Raw genomic sequence first — 21,859 nt, 5'->3', positions numbered from 1 at the left:
TGAGCGGCCTTCAGGAGCTCCTACTCCCATGGTGGATAGGACTGGGCAGCCCTGGCCAGGTGGGTCAGCTCGGAGAACTCAGCCAAAGCCAGCAGGAGGCCTGCCCAGCCTCGCTCCTCAAGAGAAGAGGACTGTGCTTTTAATTCTCACCAAGTGACCCCTGAGTAGCGCAGTGCCTCATCTGTACGTTCCTTGGCTCCAAAGGCCACATGACACTGCTGTGCTGCCCTTACCCTGCCCCGTGGGCCTAGGCCACTTCCCTCCACCCCAGGCACAGGGCCGATAACACAGGCTTCACGCCTGTGGGCTGCAGCTGTCTGAGGCCTTGCGGTTCTGGAGAGCTGCAGGGCCAAGGACAGACTGTGATACAGCAAAACCATGATGGTAGTGGATGCTGAGCTCTTCTAAGATCTGCCAAGTATGAGGAATCTGTTCAGAAAAGAACACTTTCCGCTCCTGGATGGTGACTGTCACTCATCAGGCTCTGCACCCCTCCCTGTGCCTCTGTCCCACCTGCCACGCCGGGGCACGCACCTTGGTGGAGGGGGTCCTGCTGGTGGAGGTGGAGGTGGGAGTGAATGTGTGAGTGCTGGTGATGGTGTGGAGTCACGTTGAACATCTGCAGTCGGGCCAGGGGGTCGCTGGTCAGTGATGCCATGCGCTCTGCGTGGATACGCTCTGCTGCCAGTCTGTCAGGGTAGCTCATCTCGGGCCGCAGCTGGGGGCCCGCCAGGGCCAGTCTCTCCCTCTCCAAGGGGTTCAGGCCCGGGTGGAAAGAAGCAAAAGGGTGGGGCCCGGCCGTCGGGGGTATGGTGAGGGCGCTGTGCCGGGCAAAGTGCTCCATGGGGTTGGCGGCTGGGTGTAGGGGGTCCAGCTCTGGGGGCTTCACCTCGAAGCCCGGTTTCATCCTCTCCCGCAGCTCGCGCTCCCGGATCTCCCGCTCTCGGATCTCCCGCTCCCGGAGCTCCCGCTCGCGGATGGTGGGGTCGACGTTGTAGAGGCCAGGCATGTGGTAGGCCAGCAGGGGGTCCGTGGGGTTAAGGGGCATGTAGAAGGGGTGGTTGCGGTTGGTGGGCGACATGACATGGGGCCGGGCGTACTCGCTCAGAGTCCGAAGGGCAGGTGTGTCAGGCCCGATGTAGGGGGGCACGGCAGCAATGGTGGTGGGTGGTGGCTCGAAGGATGGCCGCATATGGCCAGGACCACTGAGCTGGGGGTCACTGAGACGACCTTCATGCGCTGAGCTGGATGCCTTCTGCGGAAGGAAAAGAAAACATGAGGGGTCCCCAGAGCGCCCCAGAGCGTCTCCGCTTGACCCATAATGCGGAGGTGGACCTGGTCCTGCTCCTGGCCTGCTCTGACAGGCCACCCTGTTCCCTCCACAGAGACCCGGCCCTGGTCTTGGCCTGACACCAGGATGCAGTCCAGGCCCTGCAGGGTCGGGCTCATCTGTGCCTGCAGCTCCCCTCAGGCCCAGATGGGAGTGTGCCCCTGTGAGACAAAGCTCATGCGTGAGGTGTCTACGTGTGAGGGTGTGCCTGGCAGTAACAGCCAGGGGGCACGGGTGAGTGAGCCCAGCAGGCCAGGAACCTCACCGGGAGCCCCTCATGCCACCTCCTGGGTTGGCTGCCCTCTCCTCCCGACGACAGCAGAGAGCTGGCCACCACCACAGCACCCAGCCCATGAGGCGGCCACAGGCAGGACAGCTGGAGAGGCCCCTCGAGGCCTGGTTACCGCCTGAGTGCTCGGGTCTTCTCTCAAGGCACCCCTTGTGCTTCTCCCTGGCTCCTTCAAATTACTTAGAAGTTATGAACCCAAAGGCTACAGGGGAAGGACAGGCCCTTTCCTTGAAGGCCCTCAGGCAGGAGGACGCCCAGTTACTGCTGGGAGTCAGCCTAGACCTGCCATGTGCAGTTACCCCGGCAGCTTGGGACGTGCAGCCCCCATCAGGCGTGGAGAGAGGGTGTAAATAGCACCCAACCCTCTAGCTGCCAGGAGGCCGAGTCAGGCAGCCAAGGGCAGTGCTGGGTGGCCCAGCGTGGCTCTCAGGCGCAGGACGGAACAGCGCCCCCCTCACACCTCGCCAACCCTGGACTCACAGCTGCCCGCTCTGCCTCGCGCTCCCGCTCTCGTTCCCGCTCCCGCTCCTTCTCCTTTTCCTTCTCCCGCTCTCGCTCCTCTCGGGCTTTCTGCTCAGCCTCGCGCTTGGCCTTCTCAATGGCCTCCTCCCTCTTCTTGGCCAGCTTGGACCCGGCCAGAGGCATGAAGTACAGGTCTGTCCGTGCACACGAGTTGTAGCCCCGGTCCAGGTGTTTGTAGAACCTGAGAAAAGCCACAGATCTTGCTGGGAGCTCCTGCCAAAACCCACCCCGTCCCTCCCTCCCACCAGAACTTGCCCCCACCAGCCCACCTGTGCCTGACCTGTCCCGGAGCTCTAGGAAGCTTACCTAGCTGACTGGCTGGCGTGGCTGGGGGTGTCCACCACAGTGGGCTCAGGGGATGGGCTCCTTGGTGGGGGAGGGGGGCTCTCAGGCTCCTCAGCGTCATCCAGAGCCTCCTCCTTGATCTGGACTGTGGGGAGTGGGCAGGATGACCCCCCTGCTATGCTGCCTCCTGAAGCCACCGCAGCAGAACAGGGTGGCTGGGCCGAGGTGCCAGGTCCCGCCGGTGGGGTAGAGGTGGAGGGGCAGGTCGGAGGGGTGATGGGAGGAGGGCCTCCAGGGACAAAGGGGTGCTGAGCAAATGGGGGTTGGGGGGCCACCTGGTGGAGGCCTGTAGGGGGGTGGGAGGCAGGAGGCGGGGGCAGGTTCTGGCTCTGGGTCAGCCCAGGGGGCTGGGCAGGTGAGGAGGGCAACGGCTGGCTCTGAGGCATGAGCTGCAGGGGTGGGGGGTGAGCCGACGGGGGATGGTGTGTGGACAGGGAGCTCAGGGGCTTCAGGGCTGGAGGGGGCGGCAGGTTGGCATTCATGGAGAAGGGCGAGGGCCCTGAGAGGTGGGGAGGGTGCTTGTGGGCCTGTGGCGCCGGCAGCTGGGGGATGGGAGTGGTGGGCGGGGGCTTGATGTGGGGCATGGCCAAGGGCGCTGGCGGCAGGGGCTGCTCCCGTGGAGGCTGTTGGGGCTGCAGCGCCGACTGAGAGGCTGGCAGCTGCAGGGAGGTGTGAGGGTGTGCTGCGGCTGGGGAGGTCCCCAGAGGGGCCTGGCCTTGGGAGGCCTGGGGAGGGAGGCCAAAGGGCTGTGGGGGGCCTGGGTGCTGCAGCAGGGGCCCAGTCTGTAGGCTGTGAGGGCCAGGTGGGCCCTGACCGTGCAGGGTGGGCTGGGCATGAGACGGTGCAGAGGGCTGGCCTGCCGACCCAGTCAGAGGCTGCAGAGGGGGGTGCGGTGAGGGATGTGGCGGGGGATGCGGGGAGGGTGGCCGCTGGGGGTGCAGGGCCGGTGCCTGTTGGATGTGGGTATGCGGAACAGGCGCTGTGGGAGCCTGTGGCTGGTTAGGGGCCTGGGAGGCCGTGGGGGAGCCCTGCGGGGGAACTGCAGTGGCAGAGGGCATGGGCCCTGGCGCAGGCAGCTGAGGGGTTCCTGGAGGAGCTGAGGAGGGAGCTGGGGTGACCCCAGTGGGAGCCTGCAAGGCTGGGGGCTGGGCCTGCAGCATCTGCTGCTGGGCTGACGAGTCCGAGTCACTCTCATTGTCCTGGGGGCTGGGGATGCTCGGGGACGTGCTGCGATTGTCCTGGTCGATGTCTTTGGGGTCACTGCTACCCTCATCGTTGACGCTGCGACTGTCTGAACTCTCTCCCTCGCCTTCAGATGGTGAGTTGGGCCGGCTGATCTCCTAGAATCAGAGAAGGGAAGGATGGAAGTCCCAGGAGGGCAGAGCCCTGTCTGCTCTGCACCGCCAGCGCTGGACACACAGTAAGGGTTTGAGCAGATGAAGTAGCAAGCTTGGCTCCAGAACCACAGGTCGTGCCCCAACCCAGCCAGTGTCAAGGGCCACTCCAGCCCCACACTAGGAGACAGGGCACGGCCACCGACTAGGGAGAACCCCGGCTGGGGGCTTCTGAAGAAGCATTAGCTTAACTCAGCAAGGCTCAGCGGCAAACCTCACCTGCGTTTTTGTCTTCTTGGAGCTGGTCCTGTCAGCCTCCTCCGTATCAGAGGCCACCTTCTCCCGCTGGCGTTTGGTACTCTTAAGAGGGGAAGAGGCTTCCTCCTTCACCTTCTGCAGGGGGAAGCCCACAAGGAGCAATCAGGCCAAGGGAAGCCATCCCATCAGCCTCAGCAGGGAAATGACGACAGTTTATAGACAACTTTGCTCCCTCATTCTGAGTTCCATCTCCAGGAGCAAAAAGCTCTAGAAGGGTCAACTAGGGCCAAGAAGGAGCACGTATCTGGGGGTGGGAATGACAGCCAGCCCTCCGCATCTGTGGGTTTGCATCCTCACATTCAAGCAACCGCGGACTGAAAATGTAGGCAGGACTATGATGGTTACATCTATACTGAACATGCACATAGTGTTTTCTTGTCATTGTCTCCTAAACAAGGCAGTGGAACCACTGTTTACTGCGTTTACATTGTACTGGGCAGTAGAAGTAACCTAGGGATGATTTAGAGTCTACAGGAGGATGTGACTGGTTACGTGCAAAACACTGTGTCAACGTATATGAGATTTGAGCACCTGTGGATTTTGGTATCCTGGGCGGTGGAGGTGGAGGCTCTGGAGCCAATCTCCAGAAGATACCGAGGGAGGACTGTACTTGGCTCTGGAGGGAGCCGTTCTAACCACTCCCCACACTCTCTACCTTTGAGAACTTGGGAAGTTTCAGACAGAGGTGGCCCCCAAGGGTTGGTGCTGGAGCCCCTTTCTCTAGGCCCCCAGCCTTCAGTCCACAGCCCTAGGCCAGGACAATGCTGAGCTGCATCCTTGTGTCTGAGGGAGCTGATCACGAATGCCAGCAACCCAGTTTTAATGGAAGGGAGGGACAGAATAGCCCCTACTATTCCCCCAGCACCTGACCTTGGCCGACTTCTTCACTGTCTCTGCTTTACTGTCATTGCTGGAGGTGCTGGCAGCGCTAGGGGAGTTCCGGCCGCTGGAGCGGATGTCTTCATTGATGGGTGAGGTGCGACCATCAGGGCTTGCTGGCTGCTTCTTCCGACCACTGCGTAGTGTCGACATCTGCCCACCCAAACCGAAGACTGGTGACACCAGATTCCCGGTCCCCATGTGGGCCCACCTGAGCCCAGCCCACAGGAAGGAGCCTGAAGAGCACACCCCATCAGCCTCTCAGCAAATCCTAGACCTTGGCAAACAATAGGCTACCCTGCCCGTCGCTGGCTGCGTGAAGGTCCGTGTGGAGCTCAGGGAAGAGGTGGGGAAATGGGTGGGCTCATGCCAGAAAGCGGTTCTCAACCTAAAGCACTCATCCCAAGGGACTGTCCTGAACAACGTGTGCTGGAAATGAACCACGCTTTCTGAGTGGCAGAAAGTCGACTGGGGCCATCTTTAAAGCACCCTACCCTTTCTGTTTATTCCTCATAATTGTCCATTCTCTCAACCAAACCAAATGAAATCAAACGCCTGTGGATTTAATCTAACAGGACAGGAAGTGACCCAAAGAGATGAAGCTGTCAAATAAAGCTGCTCAGCTCCCCAAGCCGCTGAGGGCTTCAGCATGTTTCTGCAAAGCCATGAGGGCTCAGAAGAGATCAGGAGACCAGGAGACAACGGTTCTGGCTGAGTGAGCGGGGCGGGCCAGCCCTGACAGCATACAAGGGGTGGAGGAAGGTCCCACCCACCTGCCTGAAGGGGCCATAGGGGAGGCTCAAGGGAAAGACCCTGTCAGTACCCTCAGCCCCAAACCTGGAAACAGCCCCTCCCAAAGTCTCTGGCACATTTCCAACCTAGAAAACAAAGTCTCTTTATGGGAGGAGCTATGCAGTGAGCAGAAAAATGTACCAGAAGTTTCCAAAATGGGATCAAACATTTTAAAAAAACCACAAACACCCTAACACAAAAGAGCCTGCAAATTTAAAATAGCAGAGATTTGCTACAATGGAATCGACACCACACTGCAAGAAGCTCCCAGGGCCTTGGAGAGCCTGCACTGAGCCAGAAGCTAAGAATTTGCTATAAAACCCAGGGCGGCATGCCGCCCTGGGGCCCCTCGAAGGAGAGAACAGAGCGCTTTTCCCAGCCCACAGGCAAGCTACTGCCTTGCCTCAGGCAAAGCAGCTCCCCTCCAGGGCTCTGTTTGGTAAACAAGACTTTCGCTTCCTCCCCCTGGTAGGCTCAGGCCTCGACACATCCCAGGAAACTGAAGAAGTTGCCAGGAGCCCCATGGCCTCAGGGGACTCACCGAGCCCCGACTCCTCCGTGTCCTCATGCTATGCTTCCCACTGAGCCCATCATCCTCTTCCTTGACGGGTTTGAACATAAACGGTGGTGGGTCCACAGGCTTCTCAATAGGTGGGAGCTCGCCGTATTTCTTGAAGTGGATGCGACAGTCGGTGCAAAGCAGGATGTTCTCCCGGCCTCCGTGGTGCCAATCTTTAGAGGCTGTGTGAGGGAAGTGGCAGGGGCCAGCCTTGGAAACCCTCCCTCTCCCTGCAGATGTCTGGGCAGAGGGGCCCTTCTGTGGGCTCTACCCAAACTTGATGCCACCAGCACCATGCAGTCCTGGGCCCGAACACCCCAGAGCTAGCGCTGCCCTGCTCCCCCAAGGCCAGGAGGAGAGGGATTCAGAAGCATCTGCTGCCCACTTCATCTTGGGGTGCCCAGGAAAAGCTTGTAGCAAGCTCCTAGGAACCACAGTGTCAACCACCGATCCCACTCAGCTTGTCCTGCCTACCAGTCAGTATTCCATACCGACTGCCAAGCAGGGGAGTAAAGTAAACTAAACATTTCTAACTTTCTCTAATCCCGAAGCACAATGCAAATGTCAAATCAAGTACTGTCCCTGGCAGGCTTCCAGCTGGATGCATGAAATGTTCAGAACACAGAAGTGCTTGTGCCCCCGCCCCAACCCAGGGGCGTGACGAGGCCACTTACTGGTGGTGAAGCAGTGGCGGCAGGCGTACCCCTTCAGCTCCTGCTCGCTGTCCTCACTGTCGAAGTCATCTTCACTGGCTGAACTCAGGTCCACTGGGCGTGGCAGGCACATAGTGAGGGTGGGGGAAGACACCATTATACTCAGCCAAGGCGGGGGGGTCCCCTGTGACCTCTGGCCTGCTGCAGGCTCTGGCCACCAGCCAGACTGGCTGGCTGCACAGGCTGAGGTGGGACAGTGTCTGTAAAGGACCACTTCGAGCTCCTCAGTGTCAGTCACCAGAACAGACGGCTTATGCGTGAGGGGCCATACTTAAGGGCCTGCCCTGTCACTGATGCCCGTAACGGGTGAGTCTGAACTGGGACAAGTGCGCCCATGCTGCCCCCCTCCCTAATATGTCCAGGCAATCCTGATAAATTCCATCTTCACCGAGTGTCCCCCACCAGTCCTGCTAGGTGATTTCTGGTCGCCTGCATGAGCAACACAGGCGCCCCTCGGGTTCAACGTCCCAGGCCAGGACAGAGCTATAAGGCATTTTTGCTACATCCCAGTTTTTTAGGAGTGAGAAGGTGTGGGCTCCAGCACCATTAGATTGTACATCATACTGGGACCAAAAAGAGGATCTTGGTAAAGCAGGAGGAAAAAGAAGAAAGTGTTAATCTGATCTTATTACAACCAAAAGTGCAATGAGAATTCAAACAGGACATCAAGTACATCACCTGTCAAATGGAAAACTTTCCCAAGAAAAGGCCAAAAACATCCCAGGCCAAGACGTATATTTTTTGTAAAAACCTAAGATGATGTCGAGTTTATGAGAAATATTTAAATGTACAAATAATGTTCTAAAGTCTCCCTCCTGAATCCTCACCCTGTTCCCCACCCCCACCATAGGCCTATATTTAGGTCAGGTTTCACACATGCACTGGAACATGGGTGCACACCCACTCATGTTTCCTGGAGCCATCAGCTCCTATGGGCCCAGAGCGGGACAGGCTGCCTGTGAACAGTCTCCCCTCCGCTCACTGTGGTGCCAAGACCCCTACTCACAGAATTCACTGGACGGGGGTCTGGAGGGTGTGTTGACAGGTGTGGACGCAGTGCGAGTCTTAATCCTCCTGAACACGGCCTGCCTGCGGTGCCTACGATGGGCTCGGGAGCTGGCTGCTTCGGGGGTCTTCTTCCAATAGTAATAGAAGGTGATCAGCTCCCCCTGCAAAAGAGAAGGGCTGACTATGAGGGAGGGCCTGGGGCTTTTCCGTGCCCCACCGCACCCTCTCTGCCAGAGTGGAAAGCTGGGTGTGTAACAGCCGCACCACAGACGAGAATGAAGACCAGTCGCTCTTGGAGTGGGGAGAGGAACTGGGCTTGTCCAAGAAACAGCCACTGAGCTGCCCATGGACTGCACGAAGGGGGCCTGCCTCCTCAGTCCAGCACAGCTTGACTTCCAGACACCAAGAACAAGTACTTGTTGGGTGTCTCCTATGTCAGACCCCACCACCGTTGTAAGCATGGGAGGCACATCATCCACAATAGACGAAAAGGAGAGAAGATTCCTGCCCATGAGGAGCTTATACATTCTAGCTGTGTGTACCTGTGAGTCTGTGCATGTGTGTGAACACAGTGATGCTTTCTTTACAATAATGCCAGTGAAATCACACAGGTGTGAGAAGGAAATGCCCAGCCAGTTAAGACTCCCCCAGAAACAACCAACCAACCAAAGCAAACTGCCCAGGTGGTGAGGAATCAGGGCCAAGCAGGTCGGAAAGAACAGAGACCTCGCGCTCAGGAAACTGCTCCACAGCCTCCACCCGGCTCCATCTGAAGGCCCACATCTGACATGCCGGCACGATGTCCAGAGGCAAGCACTGGGCTTGGCAAAGAAAGACTATGTTGACAAAGAAAGACTACAAGAGGACAGACACAGCGGTGCTGATGCAAAGGTGAAATGTCACACATCCAAGGCCTTTTCATGGCCCAGCAGAAACAAAAGCAAGACATCTTTTTGGAAATATAGCAAATGTAAGCTTTTTAAAGAAAGGGCACTTTGGGCACCCCCAGCCCTCAGGGCGCTGCAGGCTGCCGTCTCACCCTACACACACAAGACGATTTCTTTTTTTTTAGTCTCACGCTGTTGCCCAGGCTGGAGTGCAGTGGCGCGATCTCGGCTCACTGCAAGCTCCGCCTTCTGGGTTCACGCCATTCTCCTGCCTCAGCCTCCTGAGTGGCTAGGACTACAGGCGCCCGCCACCGCGCCCGGCTAATTTTTTGTATTTTTTTTAGTAGAGACGGGGTTTCACTGTGGTCTCGATCTCCTGACCTTGTGATCCGCCCGCCTCGGCCTCCCAAAGTGCTGGGATTACAGGCTTGAGCCACCGTGCCCGGCCAAGACGATTTCTTAAACAACCAAGATAAAGTCTCTTTACCTAAAACTAAAACTAAAAAAAAAAAAAAAAAAAAATCAGTCAAGTGAGACAGCACAGAGCACCCGGTTCCCCTCTAATTAAATCAACACTGCAGAAAGTCTATCAGCTTGGCGACTAGATGCTGGGAGTTGTCTTGGAGGTACCTGCACCCCCACTTTGCCTCATCAAACACTGTCTTGTGAATGGAGGAGCCAGAAAGAGAGAGGGCAAAGTGGGGGGGGGGGGGGTGGTGGAAAGACTAGTGTTAGAAGGACTAAAATAGACAAACCAAATAAAGACATGTAGCTGCCACGTGACAAACTCACCCAATCAGACCAGGTTTCACCCAAAACACCCCCAGAGGAAACGGCCTCAGAACACAGTGACAAGAGAAGTGGGCAGATTTTAGGTGGGGGAGTGGCTTCCGCAAGGCAGGGGATGCCTGTGCATTTAATACTTGACTGCCCACAGCTGCATCTTATGCCTGGGCATTTTTCTAAGAAGTGGGACCACAGCTGTAGTCCCTAAAGGAGGGCTGGAAGGGCTGGAATGCCTTGAAGGAGGGCTGACTGGCCTATAAAACCCATCACATGGATCTCCTGGAGCACTGGCTGTGTCTCAACCTCCTCAAGCACTTAACGCTTAACAAATCACTCCTGATCACCAGTACCTAGCAGATGAAGCATAACCCCAGGTCAGCGGGGCCAGGGAGCCACCTCAGGACAAGCACACTCATGTCCCTACACGTATGTGTATGCGCCCACCCCTCGGTTCCATGAGATGGGAACTGAATGATAAGGGGAAATGCAGATACTGCCGTTGGAATTGCTGACTGGCTTCTCTCCCATGCTAGTCTAGGAATGCGGGCTACAACTGTCCCAGTGGGGATGAGCATCCTGGCCCCTAAGGTCATCATCTGTGAACATCCTGGCTCTTTTCACTTCCCACTTTCCAGACTTGGAAATGCATTTATCTATACTGCTCCTAGGTGTTGGCTAGAGGGAAGATTCATAAATCTTGCTAGGGGATTATCACTGCTGACATAAACGCTGACCTGTGTCTGGTTTTCCTCTGAGAAAATATGGAAGACAAGTCAAGGCAGGGAGCAGTCCCACTCCAATACTCTGTCCAAGTGTCGTGCTTCATGAGCTCAAAAGGGCAACGGGTGCTGTGGTAAGTCACAGCCCATCCCAGAGCTTGAAAGCAGCATGAGAAAAAACTCACAGTGGTTCCTTCTACTTCCTCAGTTCAAGTCATTTTAGGAGCTACTCAATGATAAAAGCTTGGGATGTGGCCGGGCGTGGTGGCTCACGCCTGTAATCCCAGCACTTTGGGAGGCTGAGGCGGGTGGATCACGAGGTCAGGAGATCGAGACCATCCTGGCTAACACGGTGAAACCCCGTCTCTACTAAAAAAATACAACAAATTAGCCGGGCGTGGTGGCGGGCGCCTGTATTCCCAGCTACTCAGGAGGCTGGGACAAGAGAATGGCGTGAACCCAGGAGGCGGAGCTTGCAGTGAGCTGATCACGCCACTGCACTCCAGTCTCGGCGACAGAGGGAGACTCCGCCTCAAAAGAAAAAAGAAAAAAAAAAACCTTGGGATGTAAGAAGAAATGCAAAGCTATAGGAGACAAAAGGGAACAAAAATGGGAGAGAAAAATCAAGTAAGAAGGTGGTACCTGAGCTTCTGCCATACCTCCAAGTTTTACCTGAAGGCTGTCAGAAAGCAGCAACCTGACCTTTCTAAATAGCATTTGTCTATAATGCAATATTGCTACACACAGTTATAATCAATTATTCCTATTTATCAAATACTATGTTTTGAAATGGCTTTAAAAGATAGTAACCTGCAGATCCCAGGTTAAGGGAAGAAGCCAGGCGCAGCAGTTTACGCCTGTAATACCAGTACTTTGGGAGGCTGAGGCAGGAGAATCACTTGAGGCCAGGAGTTCAAGACCAGCCTGGGCAACATAGTGAGACTTAGTCCCCAACCTCAAAAAAAAAAAAAAAAAAAAAAAAAAAAATTAGCTGGGCATGGTGGTGTGCACCGGCAGTCCCAGCTATTTGGGAGACCAAGGCAGGAGGATTGCTTGAGGCCAGGAGTTCAAGACGAGCCTGGGCAACAATCTCTACAAAAAAGTTTAAAAAACTAGCCCAGCATGGTGGTGTGTGCCTATAATACCAGCTATTGAGGAAGCTGAGGCAGGAGGATCACTTGAGCCCAGGAGGCTGAGCTACGTAGCTCACGGCTGACCTGCAGTGAGCTACGACTGTGCCACTGCACTCCAGCCTGGGCAACAGGGCGAGAGCTCAGCTCTTTAAAAAAAATAAGATTTAAAAACAAGAAGTCAGAGTTCAGTGAGGTAAGAAACTGCCCTATGCTAGACAGAAAAAAGGCTCAACTTTCAAACCTTTGCTCCTGGCACCACTGTTCTCTGCCAACAAGTGAAAAAAATCAAGACAAAAGAAAGAAATTTAACATTGAAATCAACATCAACTATTTGTTGACACTAAAGTAACACCCCGTAAAGAAGTAGCAGAGTCCAGAACAGGTTTCACCATCTGAGTGCCAAGGATGAAAATGACCAGACAAAAGGACTGTCCTCCACAGCAGTGAAGTCACAGGTGGTAAGAACGGTAAACTTACAATTCAGGAAGGTGACGGACTGACCAGAACTGTCATACACTGCTGGTGGAAATACAGAATGCTCAAACAATTATATCTATCAAAAACCCAGCGATTCTTCTCTTATTTACTCAAAAGAAAAAAAAAAATTCTCACACAAAGACTTTTCCGGATCCATTCATAGAAACTATTCTTTTTTTTTTTTGAAATGGAGTCTCACTCTGTTGCCCAGGCTGGAGTGCAGTGGCACGATCTCTGCTCACTGCAAGCTCTGCCCCCCCGGGTTCACACCATTCTCCTGTCTCAGCCTCCCGAGTGGCTGGGACTACAGGCGCCCACCACCACGCCCAGATAATTTTTTTTTGTATTTTTAGTAGAGACAGGGTTTTACCATGTTCGCCAGGATGGTCTTGATCTCCTGACCTCGTGATCCGCCCGCCTCAGCCTCCCAAAGTGCTGGGATTACAGGCGTGAGCCACCGTACCCGGCCAGAAACTATTTTTAACAGTCCAAACTGGAAATGACCTAAAGGCCCACGAGCAGGAGAATGGATAAACAAACAATGGCATCCCCACATTCACTAGACTACGACTTGGGAATTAAAAGGCACAGACCAATGACACATGCAATGACATGGGTGACTCTCAATGACACCATGCTGCATGAAAGCAGGCAGACAGGACGGTGGGTGCTGCATGACTCCTTTCCAGAAATCACAAAAACCAAACTAGTGGTTGCCGAGAGCCTGGAGGGTGGGGGACAAGAAACTAAAAGAACTCAGGCAAGCATTCCGGGGTGATGAAAATGCTCTATAAGTTGAATGTGGTGTCACTGACACAAATGTATACAGCCATCAAATCTCACGAAACTGTGTACTTAAAGTGGGTGCATTTTTATGGTATTCATACCACATATGACAGGGATACCAATTTTACGTCAATAAAGCTGACGAAAAACAACAACAAATCCAGGCCAGGTTTTATTAGCTGCCTCTCAACCACTGTTATGTCTACCAAGGGATTCAACACTGGAATGGAGCGAATCTAGGATTGGAAATGGCATATTGGTGACTGCATGGGTGGCAAGGTCTTGAGCACAAACAAAAGAACATGTCGGGGAAAGCTCTGGTTCTACAAATAGGGAATGAAGCAGCTAGAGGCCTCGCCAGGAATGAAGTCAATTGAACTTTAATCAAACATGTATAGTGTGTGCTGCAGAGACCTGCTGCACATAAATTCAGGGAACAAAAGCTGTTGCAGAAATCAATAGCTTACTGAAACATTAACACAGGCAATCATTAATCAAAAGGCAGCTCCACAAAGGCAGCCTTGCAAATTAGCTCCTGATTTTGCTTGCAAGCAAACACAGAGGTATAAATGTTGTCGACATGAATGGCCTATAATGATCATTTTGCTCCCGATGCTCTCACCTCATCTCACAACAAGGTCTCACAGTCAACATATCTTATGTCTCAGTGCTATAATTGCACACAGCATGAGGAACTCAACTGGTTTAGTGCCTGGGCAGAAATGGGAAAGGAAGGGGGCGAAGTCATCTCCAACTGACAGTGTTACTGGCTGCAGCTCTTGCCAAGAGAAGTGCTCAAATCCACTGGGCTATATTTAGCAGATTCTCTCTCCTTTCCTTTTTCTATTGGCGGTGGGGGGCTAAATTTTTCCCACAGGTCATATGCAAAAAGCCACTGGCAATGACAGGAGCTTGGCTCCTGGACTTAGGAGTCTCTTCCTAGCAGAGCTGTCTTTCCAGGGTATATACTAAAACAGAATTAAGAAAATAAGCACCATTAGGTTCCTCTAATTTCCCATAAAAAGAAAAACAAGGGGAAGGGAATGCCACACATGGAAGAAGAGAGAGGGGAGAAGTAGTAAGCTGCCTGGCACCAGGCAATCTGGGTGAGGGGCCTCAGGAGAGAAAGAAAAAGCTAAGGACGCAGAGTCAGCTGACTCTGGGCCTAGTGGGGGACAGCTCAATGGTAGCGGCTCCTGCCATCCAGGGGCCTGCTGGGCTCAGACCACTTTCTCCTCCTTAGCCACCACTTTACTTCTGCCCCTCCAGGGTTAGGATGCCAAGTCTATCAAGTTCACACATACAACATAAGACATCAGCGCAGGTCTTTAAGAGCTCCCTCTGCTGCCTGGAGCAACAGGGGCTGGGGCTGCCTACCTCCTAGAGGCTGGCTGTACCCATTTCAGGTATTAATACTGGTTCTGCGGCCGGGCGCGGTGGCTCAAGCCTGTAATCCCAGCACTTTGGGAGGCCGAGACGGGCGGATCACGAGGTCAGGAGATCGAGAGACGATCCCGGCTAACACGGTGAAACCCCGTCTCTACTAAAAAATACAAAAAAATAGCAGGGTGAGGTGGCGGGCGCCTGTAGTCCCAGCTACTCGGGAGGCTGAGGCAGGAGAATGGCGTAAACCCGGGAGGCGGAGCTTGCAGTGAGCTGAGATCCGGCCACTGCACTCCAGCCTGGGTGACAGAGCAAGACTCCGTCTCAACAAAAAAAAAAAAAAAAAAAAAATACTGGTTCTGCCGTTCTGGCCAGGCCCAGTTCTGCTTTACCGTGGGTAAGTGATAGGTGACCCGATGCAGGGGCCAAGTGGGTGCCCCTGTCTATGTGCGTGTGTGCACAGGTGTGAGCAGGGTCTCCTTCCAGGCTTTCCAACAGGTCAATTTACCTGCACGCATGTGCTAAAGTGAAACACTATCCACCAACACAAATGCTATTTAATTTCCCGCAGGCACTGGAATGCTATGGGAAGAGAACCTGTAACCTGTCCTGCCCAATTAAAAAATAAGAATTCTTTCTTTTTTTTAAAGTAAGATAAACTACATGTTTTCTCTCTTTAGGGGCATGGGGGAGTGCAAAAGTAGAACAGATTATTGAAGAGGAAGGCACTGCAAGCATTTTGAATATAAAAGGCTCATTCGTAGCAAGCATGCCTGTTTCCAGTACGGGGCCCAGCTTCTCTTCTGCCTGAGCCCAGCACAAACTCCTCAGACAAGATCCTCTGAGAGGCTGACATGGAGGGAGGAGAAGGTTAAATCAATGGTTTCTGCTGTCGCATATTAGGAGCATAAGGGTACACCCAAGATTGAGTCCCATTGTTTTTGGTAATTATATCATTATTACCACATCACCCAAGAAGTCTGGACACCCCCTGAGGAAGAGGAGGGACTGCAACAGAAGATGAGGTCTGGGGACCCCCACACATGGCATCCAGGGTGTCTGCAGCCTGCCACCTACCATCAGGTCTTGTGTGCGTGTGTGTGTGTGTGTGTGTGTGTGTTTTAAATTAAGCCAAAGGACTCAGTCCTTTGTAAATAACCATATACACACTCCCTTTCAATTCAGTGCATGGTGAGCAGTGAGAATCTTCCATTGTCACAACACGGTTTTACGACCAACAGCAAAGAATGATGAGGACTGCTGGCCTTACAGCTATGTTAAGGAAGGCCCTGGAACACCAGTTTCCTGCCTCCTTGTCCACACAGACAGAGGGGAGATGTAGGCAGGCACGTATCTAAACCAGATCCCTGCAGCGTCGCATGTGCCCAGGCTCCGGTCTTGTGCCACTAGTGAGGGTCAGCTGCAGCTCCTTTCTTTTTCACCACCAAAGTTTCCAATGGGCACCCTTTCTGGGCCAGGCATCGTCCACTAACAAGGAGGGGGCAGTCTGAGAGATGGGGGATCAGGAGGTAGGCCTGGAAGCTTCTCATGGATAACAGGGTTATAAACACAGTTTCCTTCTGAAGCTATTTCACAGGTCCTCGAAGCCCACCTGCCACTATCAGCTGAGCAGACTGTAGTTATGTGATGGGACAGGAGCCACCAGGGTCAGGGCTGCTGAGTGCATATCCTTGTATACAACTGATCCCATCTCAGAGTTTTAAAAAGTAAGCATTTAGAAAAAATCATTTTAATTATTTAAGACACATGATTATCTGTTCCTATGGCTAAACAAATATTTTAACATGAATACAGAAGGAGCAGCTAAATAATCTCTATACAATGCCTTAACTCTCTATGCTAATGTGCAATCAGAATCAGAATGTTGTTCCCCTGCTAAAACTTCTGTTTGAAAAAATGCCCCACAGTTATCATCTGGCTCCTTCTTTGGTGGTTCATGCAAAAGGCATGAAGAAATCCACCCCTTCCTTACTGGATGAAGTGGAGAGATCTAAAACTTTTTATTAAGATATGTTTTTTCAGGGAGAAATCCCAGCAAGCAACAGATAATAAAAAAACAAGGCCTCAAATTATGTAGGGGCAGAGAGGGAGAAAGAAACACGGTGCAGAGCTGCTTCCTAAATCCGGGTCCAGATAGCGGCCCAGAGAGTGACCCAGGCCATGAGGAAAGAGCTCTGGCCCTGAGAGCCGGTCCCAGGGAGTCGGCATGCAACGCTGTCCCCTGAAGAGCTGCTCTAACGGGAGTGCTCCAACGCTGCTGCTGAGCGGAGCTGGAAAATTTCCTGGCATGGAATCCTAAGCGAGTCATTCTTTCCTTTCCCTCCCTAACGATTCAAGGGCTGGATCTGACAACTGTTCAGAACATCTGAGGTGAGAAGCCGGGCACTGGGCAGAACCAACAGCGATATTCAGGAGCAGCCACCTTCTACAGATCTTTTTCCAGCAGGCAACTGGTTGTCTTCCAGTAACAACTCTGGTAATTAAAGCACTGTTCTCCTGGGCTCCTTCTTTTGTTAACCAACCGAATCCTCTAATCCCTAAAGGAGCCTGGCACTGTCAGCGGACTCTGCTGCTAATCGTTAAATATCACCTCTGTGGTCTCCGAGTGCAGCAGGGAAAATGATGATCTGCTTGAAGGCACATGCAGAGAAGTGGCATTCTGAAATCTCAGCCTCCTACGTTCAAGAGGCTGAAGGGCTCTGATCTAAACCACCACCCACGAGGAAGCCCACAGTGAGGGGGCAGCTGCCTCCAGGCAAGGCAGTCCCTCGGTGCCACCTCCAGATCCTCTTCTGGGGAAAGGCAAAGGGAAGGGAGGGAAGTACGTGAAGGTCTTGTGGGTTTAACTTGTAAACAGGTGGGGCCAGTCTAAGACACTCACAGAGATGGTTCCTTACCCAGGCACTTTTTCATAACATTAAAAAAAAAAAAATCAGTTAAATTTTTTTTAAAAAAAAAAACAATTATTACCACTACATTTGTACAGTGCAAAGGAACTGAAAGAGCTCAATATTTCTGCCAACACTGAACACTGTAATGAGATTTCCTAAGCTCTGTGTTGTTCTGGTTGATGAGCTCAGTCACTTGCTGATCCCACCCTGGCCCCACCTCCACTCAGACGTCTGGACCTAAGGTCCTGCCACAGCTTCTCCTGGGCCGGCCCTCCTGCTGCACGCAGACTACTGAGTCTTCGCAAAGCCCCGCGAGTGCCTTGCCACTTCTTCTCCAAACTGGCAAAGGTTCCTCAGGGCCTAAGGAACAAAGACCCAGCTGCTTGACTACTTCTTCTGAGCCTTTCTCTGTGTTGCTGGAAGACCCTTCTACCATATTCCCCTGCCTCACGGCCTTTGGCTTATGTCAAACACAATGGCCAGTTTTCTGTTCCTCAGTGTTCTCCTGCCTGCGGGGTGAGCCCCCGAGCCCCGTACACCCCCACCTCCTCCACGTCCAGGCCCTAGTCCTCCTCATCACTCAGAACTCAATTCATCACATTTGCTGCCTTCTTCTCCATGAAGCCGTCCCTTCACTCCACTCCCCCACTACTGGGCGGCACCATACTGTTTTCACTCCTACACCTTTTCATTCCCGCCTCTGTGCTGGCACGTACAGGCTTCCCTGAGTTGTAACCACACATGGGCCCACCCAACTTGCCGAAGTACGTGCTCATGTCATCTGGGAGTACCCCATAGGTCTAGGACAACATCTTGAATAGGTATTCAGTAAACATCTGATGAAATGATTATTTCCGGAGAATTAAAATTCACCTGAAATTAAAAGGATAAAACTTTTAAGAAATGGATACCGAATTATCACTTTCTTATTTTGCCAAGTAAGGTCATTAGAAGTAACTGCCTCCTGATCTCATCATTATTTTGTAAATGACATTTTATCTCCAAAAAGGTAAACAAAAAAAGTTCTTTGATTACATTTACTGTTACGAAAAATGGCTACATTTATTTCTCATGGGCCAGTGAAAACGCAATCCATGTGCTGACGTTTGGAAGTGGCTGCTCTGAAGGTGAGTATCATGGACTGGTGGCTTCGGAAGCCCCTGAAAATGCTTCCTCACTCAGCAGCTTTATTTACAAACAAACAAGCAAACAACCTTTTACTTGGCTATGAAATCTACAATGATAACTAAGCTAGCCATATCTTTTTATATCTTAATACATTTTATCTTTTATATATACTTTATCTTCATCTTTATTTATATTTTATCTTCATAGACACCCAAATAGATACACTTTCATTTTCCCTGCTTTACAAATGAGGCAACCGAGGCACAGTGACATGAAGCCATGTGGCCAAGTTCAGTTTCAATGAAGTCTAAAGGCCCTTAACCTTAGACTCTGCTGTGCTGCTGCTCTAAAAAGTCTGACAGTCATGGTTTAATGCACTAACAGGAAAGAGCCATCTAGATTTTTTTAAGCGAGGGGCGCAAATTTGGGTTATCTTTGATCTCTGGAATCTCTGGAGTTCAATGCAATAGCATCTTAACCCTCATACCTGGACTTTCAGCAGTTATGGCTGAAGAACACAAAAGATCCCTGTGCATCCTGATAACAACAGGATGCCAGCCTTCCCAGCTCAGGGTAGAGCCCCCACCCCAGCACCCATGGACTACAGAACTGCACCTGCTTGAAGCAACTTCAGGCGCACCCAAATCAGAAGCACATTTGGTAGCCGTAAGTGAAGATTTAGAATTATGTACATGTCTATTGAAACGCTTTCTGCTTCCTGTACCAAGAACAACCTCTATGACGACATGAGATAGACACTGGGAGCCTACAACCATGAACTCTCCCCACCTCACTACCTACTTACCATACCTCACACCACCCACCAGCTTGTGATACAGGAGAAGCCCTCTGGCCTACTTTTGGCTCTAGGTGACATATGTCCCAGAAATGTGCCAATAAGTGGCCTTCACCTGCCTCTTGATCCAAAAGCAGTGATGCCTGAGTGTAGACAAGGCAGAGTCCCTAAAGAGATACGGGCTCTGCCCCAAAAAAGATGTTTGCATATACCTACTATACAAAGCATCTTTCCAAACTGCTTCCAGCTAGAAGTATGTATTTAAATCCGTGGCTCCGAACTGTGGCTCAAAACCATACAGGTGTTGGCGGGATCCCAGGGTGGGTCTGCTGAACCTCTACGACCTTATTGCTACCCACTGCAAGTAGATCTATTAAAAAAAATTATATTCATTGATCAGCAATAGATAACTATTCGTTTGCTTGCTTGTTTGTAAATAAAGCTGCTGAGTGAGGAAGGGCTGACAGTGGCTTCCTAACTTCCAACTTAACTAAAAAATAATAGTAATTAAAATAATTTAAAAATAAATAACAGATTTAGAAACCACTCATTTGAAGGCAAAGATTGAGACCACTGCAAAACAGTCTAAAGCCCAGGCTGAGCTGAAAGACTCCCACCACAGGTGGGGAATCACCCCGGTTTCTGGCCTGGAAGCCCTGGGCAGTTCTGACACGATTTCACTTACATGGAACCCACACACGACGGCCCCCTTGGAGGTTTTTATTTCTAAACTTCTTGGAGGTTTATTTCTTGTTTTACTGAACTGTTTGTTTAAATACAGGCTGTAAATATTTTAAGTGTAATAATGCTCATACCAGAAATATCTTGTTTCCTCAGTAGAGCCTCCCAAACCCCAAGAATTCATTTGTTGACATCACTTTTCTTTCCCACAAGCTGAACACTTCATTATTTCCTGAATTCATTTTATTAGAGTTCAGAAACAGGGCAAGCGGGATTTCACTGCCGTTGGTTCTATCGCTACCTCACCTTTCTTGATGTTTTCTAGTTCCTGTAACAAAATCACAATTCTACCAGCAAAGGGGGAGACGAAAGAAAAAACGAAAGCCATAAAACTGTTAAAACTACCATTCTCTATCTCGTCAACATTTTTCTATTTATTGGCCTTTCATTATATGTGCAATCTTATTATCCCTGCACAGCATCAAAGTGACATCCGTCAGGGTCACCCTATAAAATATACATCAGCAATGTAACATTTAATGACGGGAGCGGGACGAACGATGAAGGAGAGAGCGAGGCCTGCCGCAGGACATTTGAAAGGGATCATCAGTTATATCTGTGCATTTCCCGAGGTGATAACTGAATGACAGGGGCTGGAGGGAAATCCATTTTTGAGCTCAGAAAAGATAGTTAGGAGAAAAATGTTTTTGTATTGGAAGCATGTAATGACTGCCAGGAAATGAGAACAGCTACTCTAACAACACTGCTTCTTATATTTTATGGATTTTATGGATGCACAGCAGATTATCATGTATAATCCATTTCTGCAAGTTGAATTTTAAAATTCCTCAATACAAAGAAAGGAAAAGAAAGGGTACTTAATTTTGTCACTGTATTACCTTTAATAAAAGGAGCAGAAACAAAAATTACACTTCAAAGCACAAAAACACAATTACAGTACCGTACCCTCTTCAAGATGTGAACTGTCTCATCTTTCACCTGAATGTTGGACTTAACCTAAAGCAAGTATCTTAGAAAAATTCAGGCAAGCCCGCAAACCAGGCCTCTGCTTCTTTGTGCTCTTGTCTCAAACGTGCGGCCAGAGCCATTCTTTCACAGAGCCTTCCAGCAAAGAAGCTACAGAAAGGAAGGTGAGAGACTGCAGCTATCTTTATGCAACTGCATTGGCTGAACTGTGTCCTCCCTCAAATTCCTGTGTTGAAGTTCTAACCCCCAGCGCCTCTCAATGTGACTTTATTTGGAGATAGGCTCTTCCAAGAGGTGATTATGTTAAAATGAGATGGAGTGAGCCCTAATCCAATATGACCGGTTTCCTTATAAGAAGAGATGAGGACACAGACACCCACAGAAGGAAGACCACAGGAAGACACAGGGACAAGATGGCGTCTACAGCCAAGGAGAGAGGCCTCAGGAGAACCAACCCTACTGAACTTTGGTCTTGGACTTCCAACTTCCAGAACTGTAAGAAAATAAGTTCTGTTGCTAAAGCCACTCGGTCTATGTATTCTGTTACGGCAACCACAGCAGACTAATACAAAAGCCTAAGGACAGGGCTTCATGGTGAGCCTCAAGGAAAGGAGAGGAACCAGCAGAGGAAGTGAGGCCTGCAGAATGAACCTCTAAGCCCTGGGCTGTGAGACGGGGCTCATGAAGCTAACTGCCAGCAGTGAAGATGCAGTCTGCTGGGGGAGAAGAACAGGTGCCAAAGGGTAGAGCAACGTGGAAAATAGCCACATAATTTTCTACTTTAAGTGGGGCCAAACCTCACAGCTTATCCTAGCAGCTCTAAAGGGCAAATGCCACACAGTTCCCTCACAACGGCTGCATTCTGACCCAGGAGAACCAGCCCAACTCCAGAACAGCTCTCAGATGCTGTGGATCTAAGACGGCTGGCTCACATGAAGGGACACGGAGGAAGCAAGAGAACCACAAGATGGGAAGGAAAACTGTTGCCAACAGAACACAAAGGAAGAACCCTCCAGAGTCTCACAGGCAAATGTGTGAGGCTCTCTGACCACCACAACTCTGTGGTTCCAGGGGTTTCCAAGAGACTGCTCTGGG

The 21,859-nt window shown here is 51.6% G+C and overlaps 1 protein-coding gene across 10 annotated transcripts in view; it reads right to left on the bottom strand.

Annotated features, from left to right (window-relative positions):
* The window catches only part of LOC105479209 (arginine-glutamic acid dipeptide repeats), a 466,387-nt gene that overhangs the window by 5,275 nt on the left and 439,253 nt on the right, over window positions 1-21,859 (bottom strand). For 9 of the 10 annotated variants that reach the window (XM_071066814.1, XM_011737100.2, XM_011737108.2 and 6 more), the window contains 8 exons: window positions 8,088-8,250; window positions 7,043-7,135; window positions 6,351-6,550; window positions 5,009-5,170; window positions 4,100-4,213; window positions 2,448-3,826; window positions 2,100-2,322; window positions 535-1,255 (listed from right to left, as the gene is read on the bottom strand). In XM_071066814.1, the coding sequence (XP_070922915.1) occupies window positions 535-1,255; window positions 2,100-2,322; window positions 2,448-3,826; window positions 4,100-4,213; window positions 5,009-5,170; window positions 6,351-6,550; window positions 7,043-7,135; window positions 8,088-8,250 (3,055 nt within the window). The remainder of the gene's footprint in view (window positions 1-534; window positions 1,256-2,099; window positions 2,323-2,447; window positions 3,827-4,099; window positions 4,214-5,008; window positions 5,171-6,350; window positions 6,551-7,042; window positions 7,136-8,087; window positions 8,251-21,859) is intronic. The other variant, XM_071066820.1, reaches the window with a different exon arrangement.

Source organism: Macaca nemestrina, chromosome 1, assembly GCF_043159975.1.
Source record: "Macaca nemestrina isolate mMacNem1 chromosome 1, mMacNem.hap1, whole genome shotgun sequence".
NCBI classification, from domain to species: domain Eukaryota; kingdom Metazoa; phylum Chordata; class Mammalia; order Primates; family Cercopithecidae; genus Macaca; species Macaca nemestrina.
This window is presented reverse-complemented; position numbering and strand designations above follow the sequence as displayed.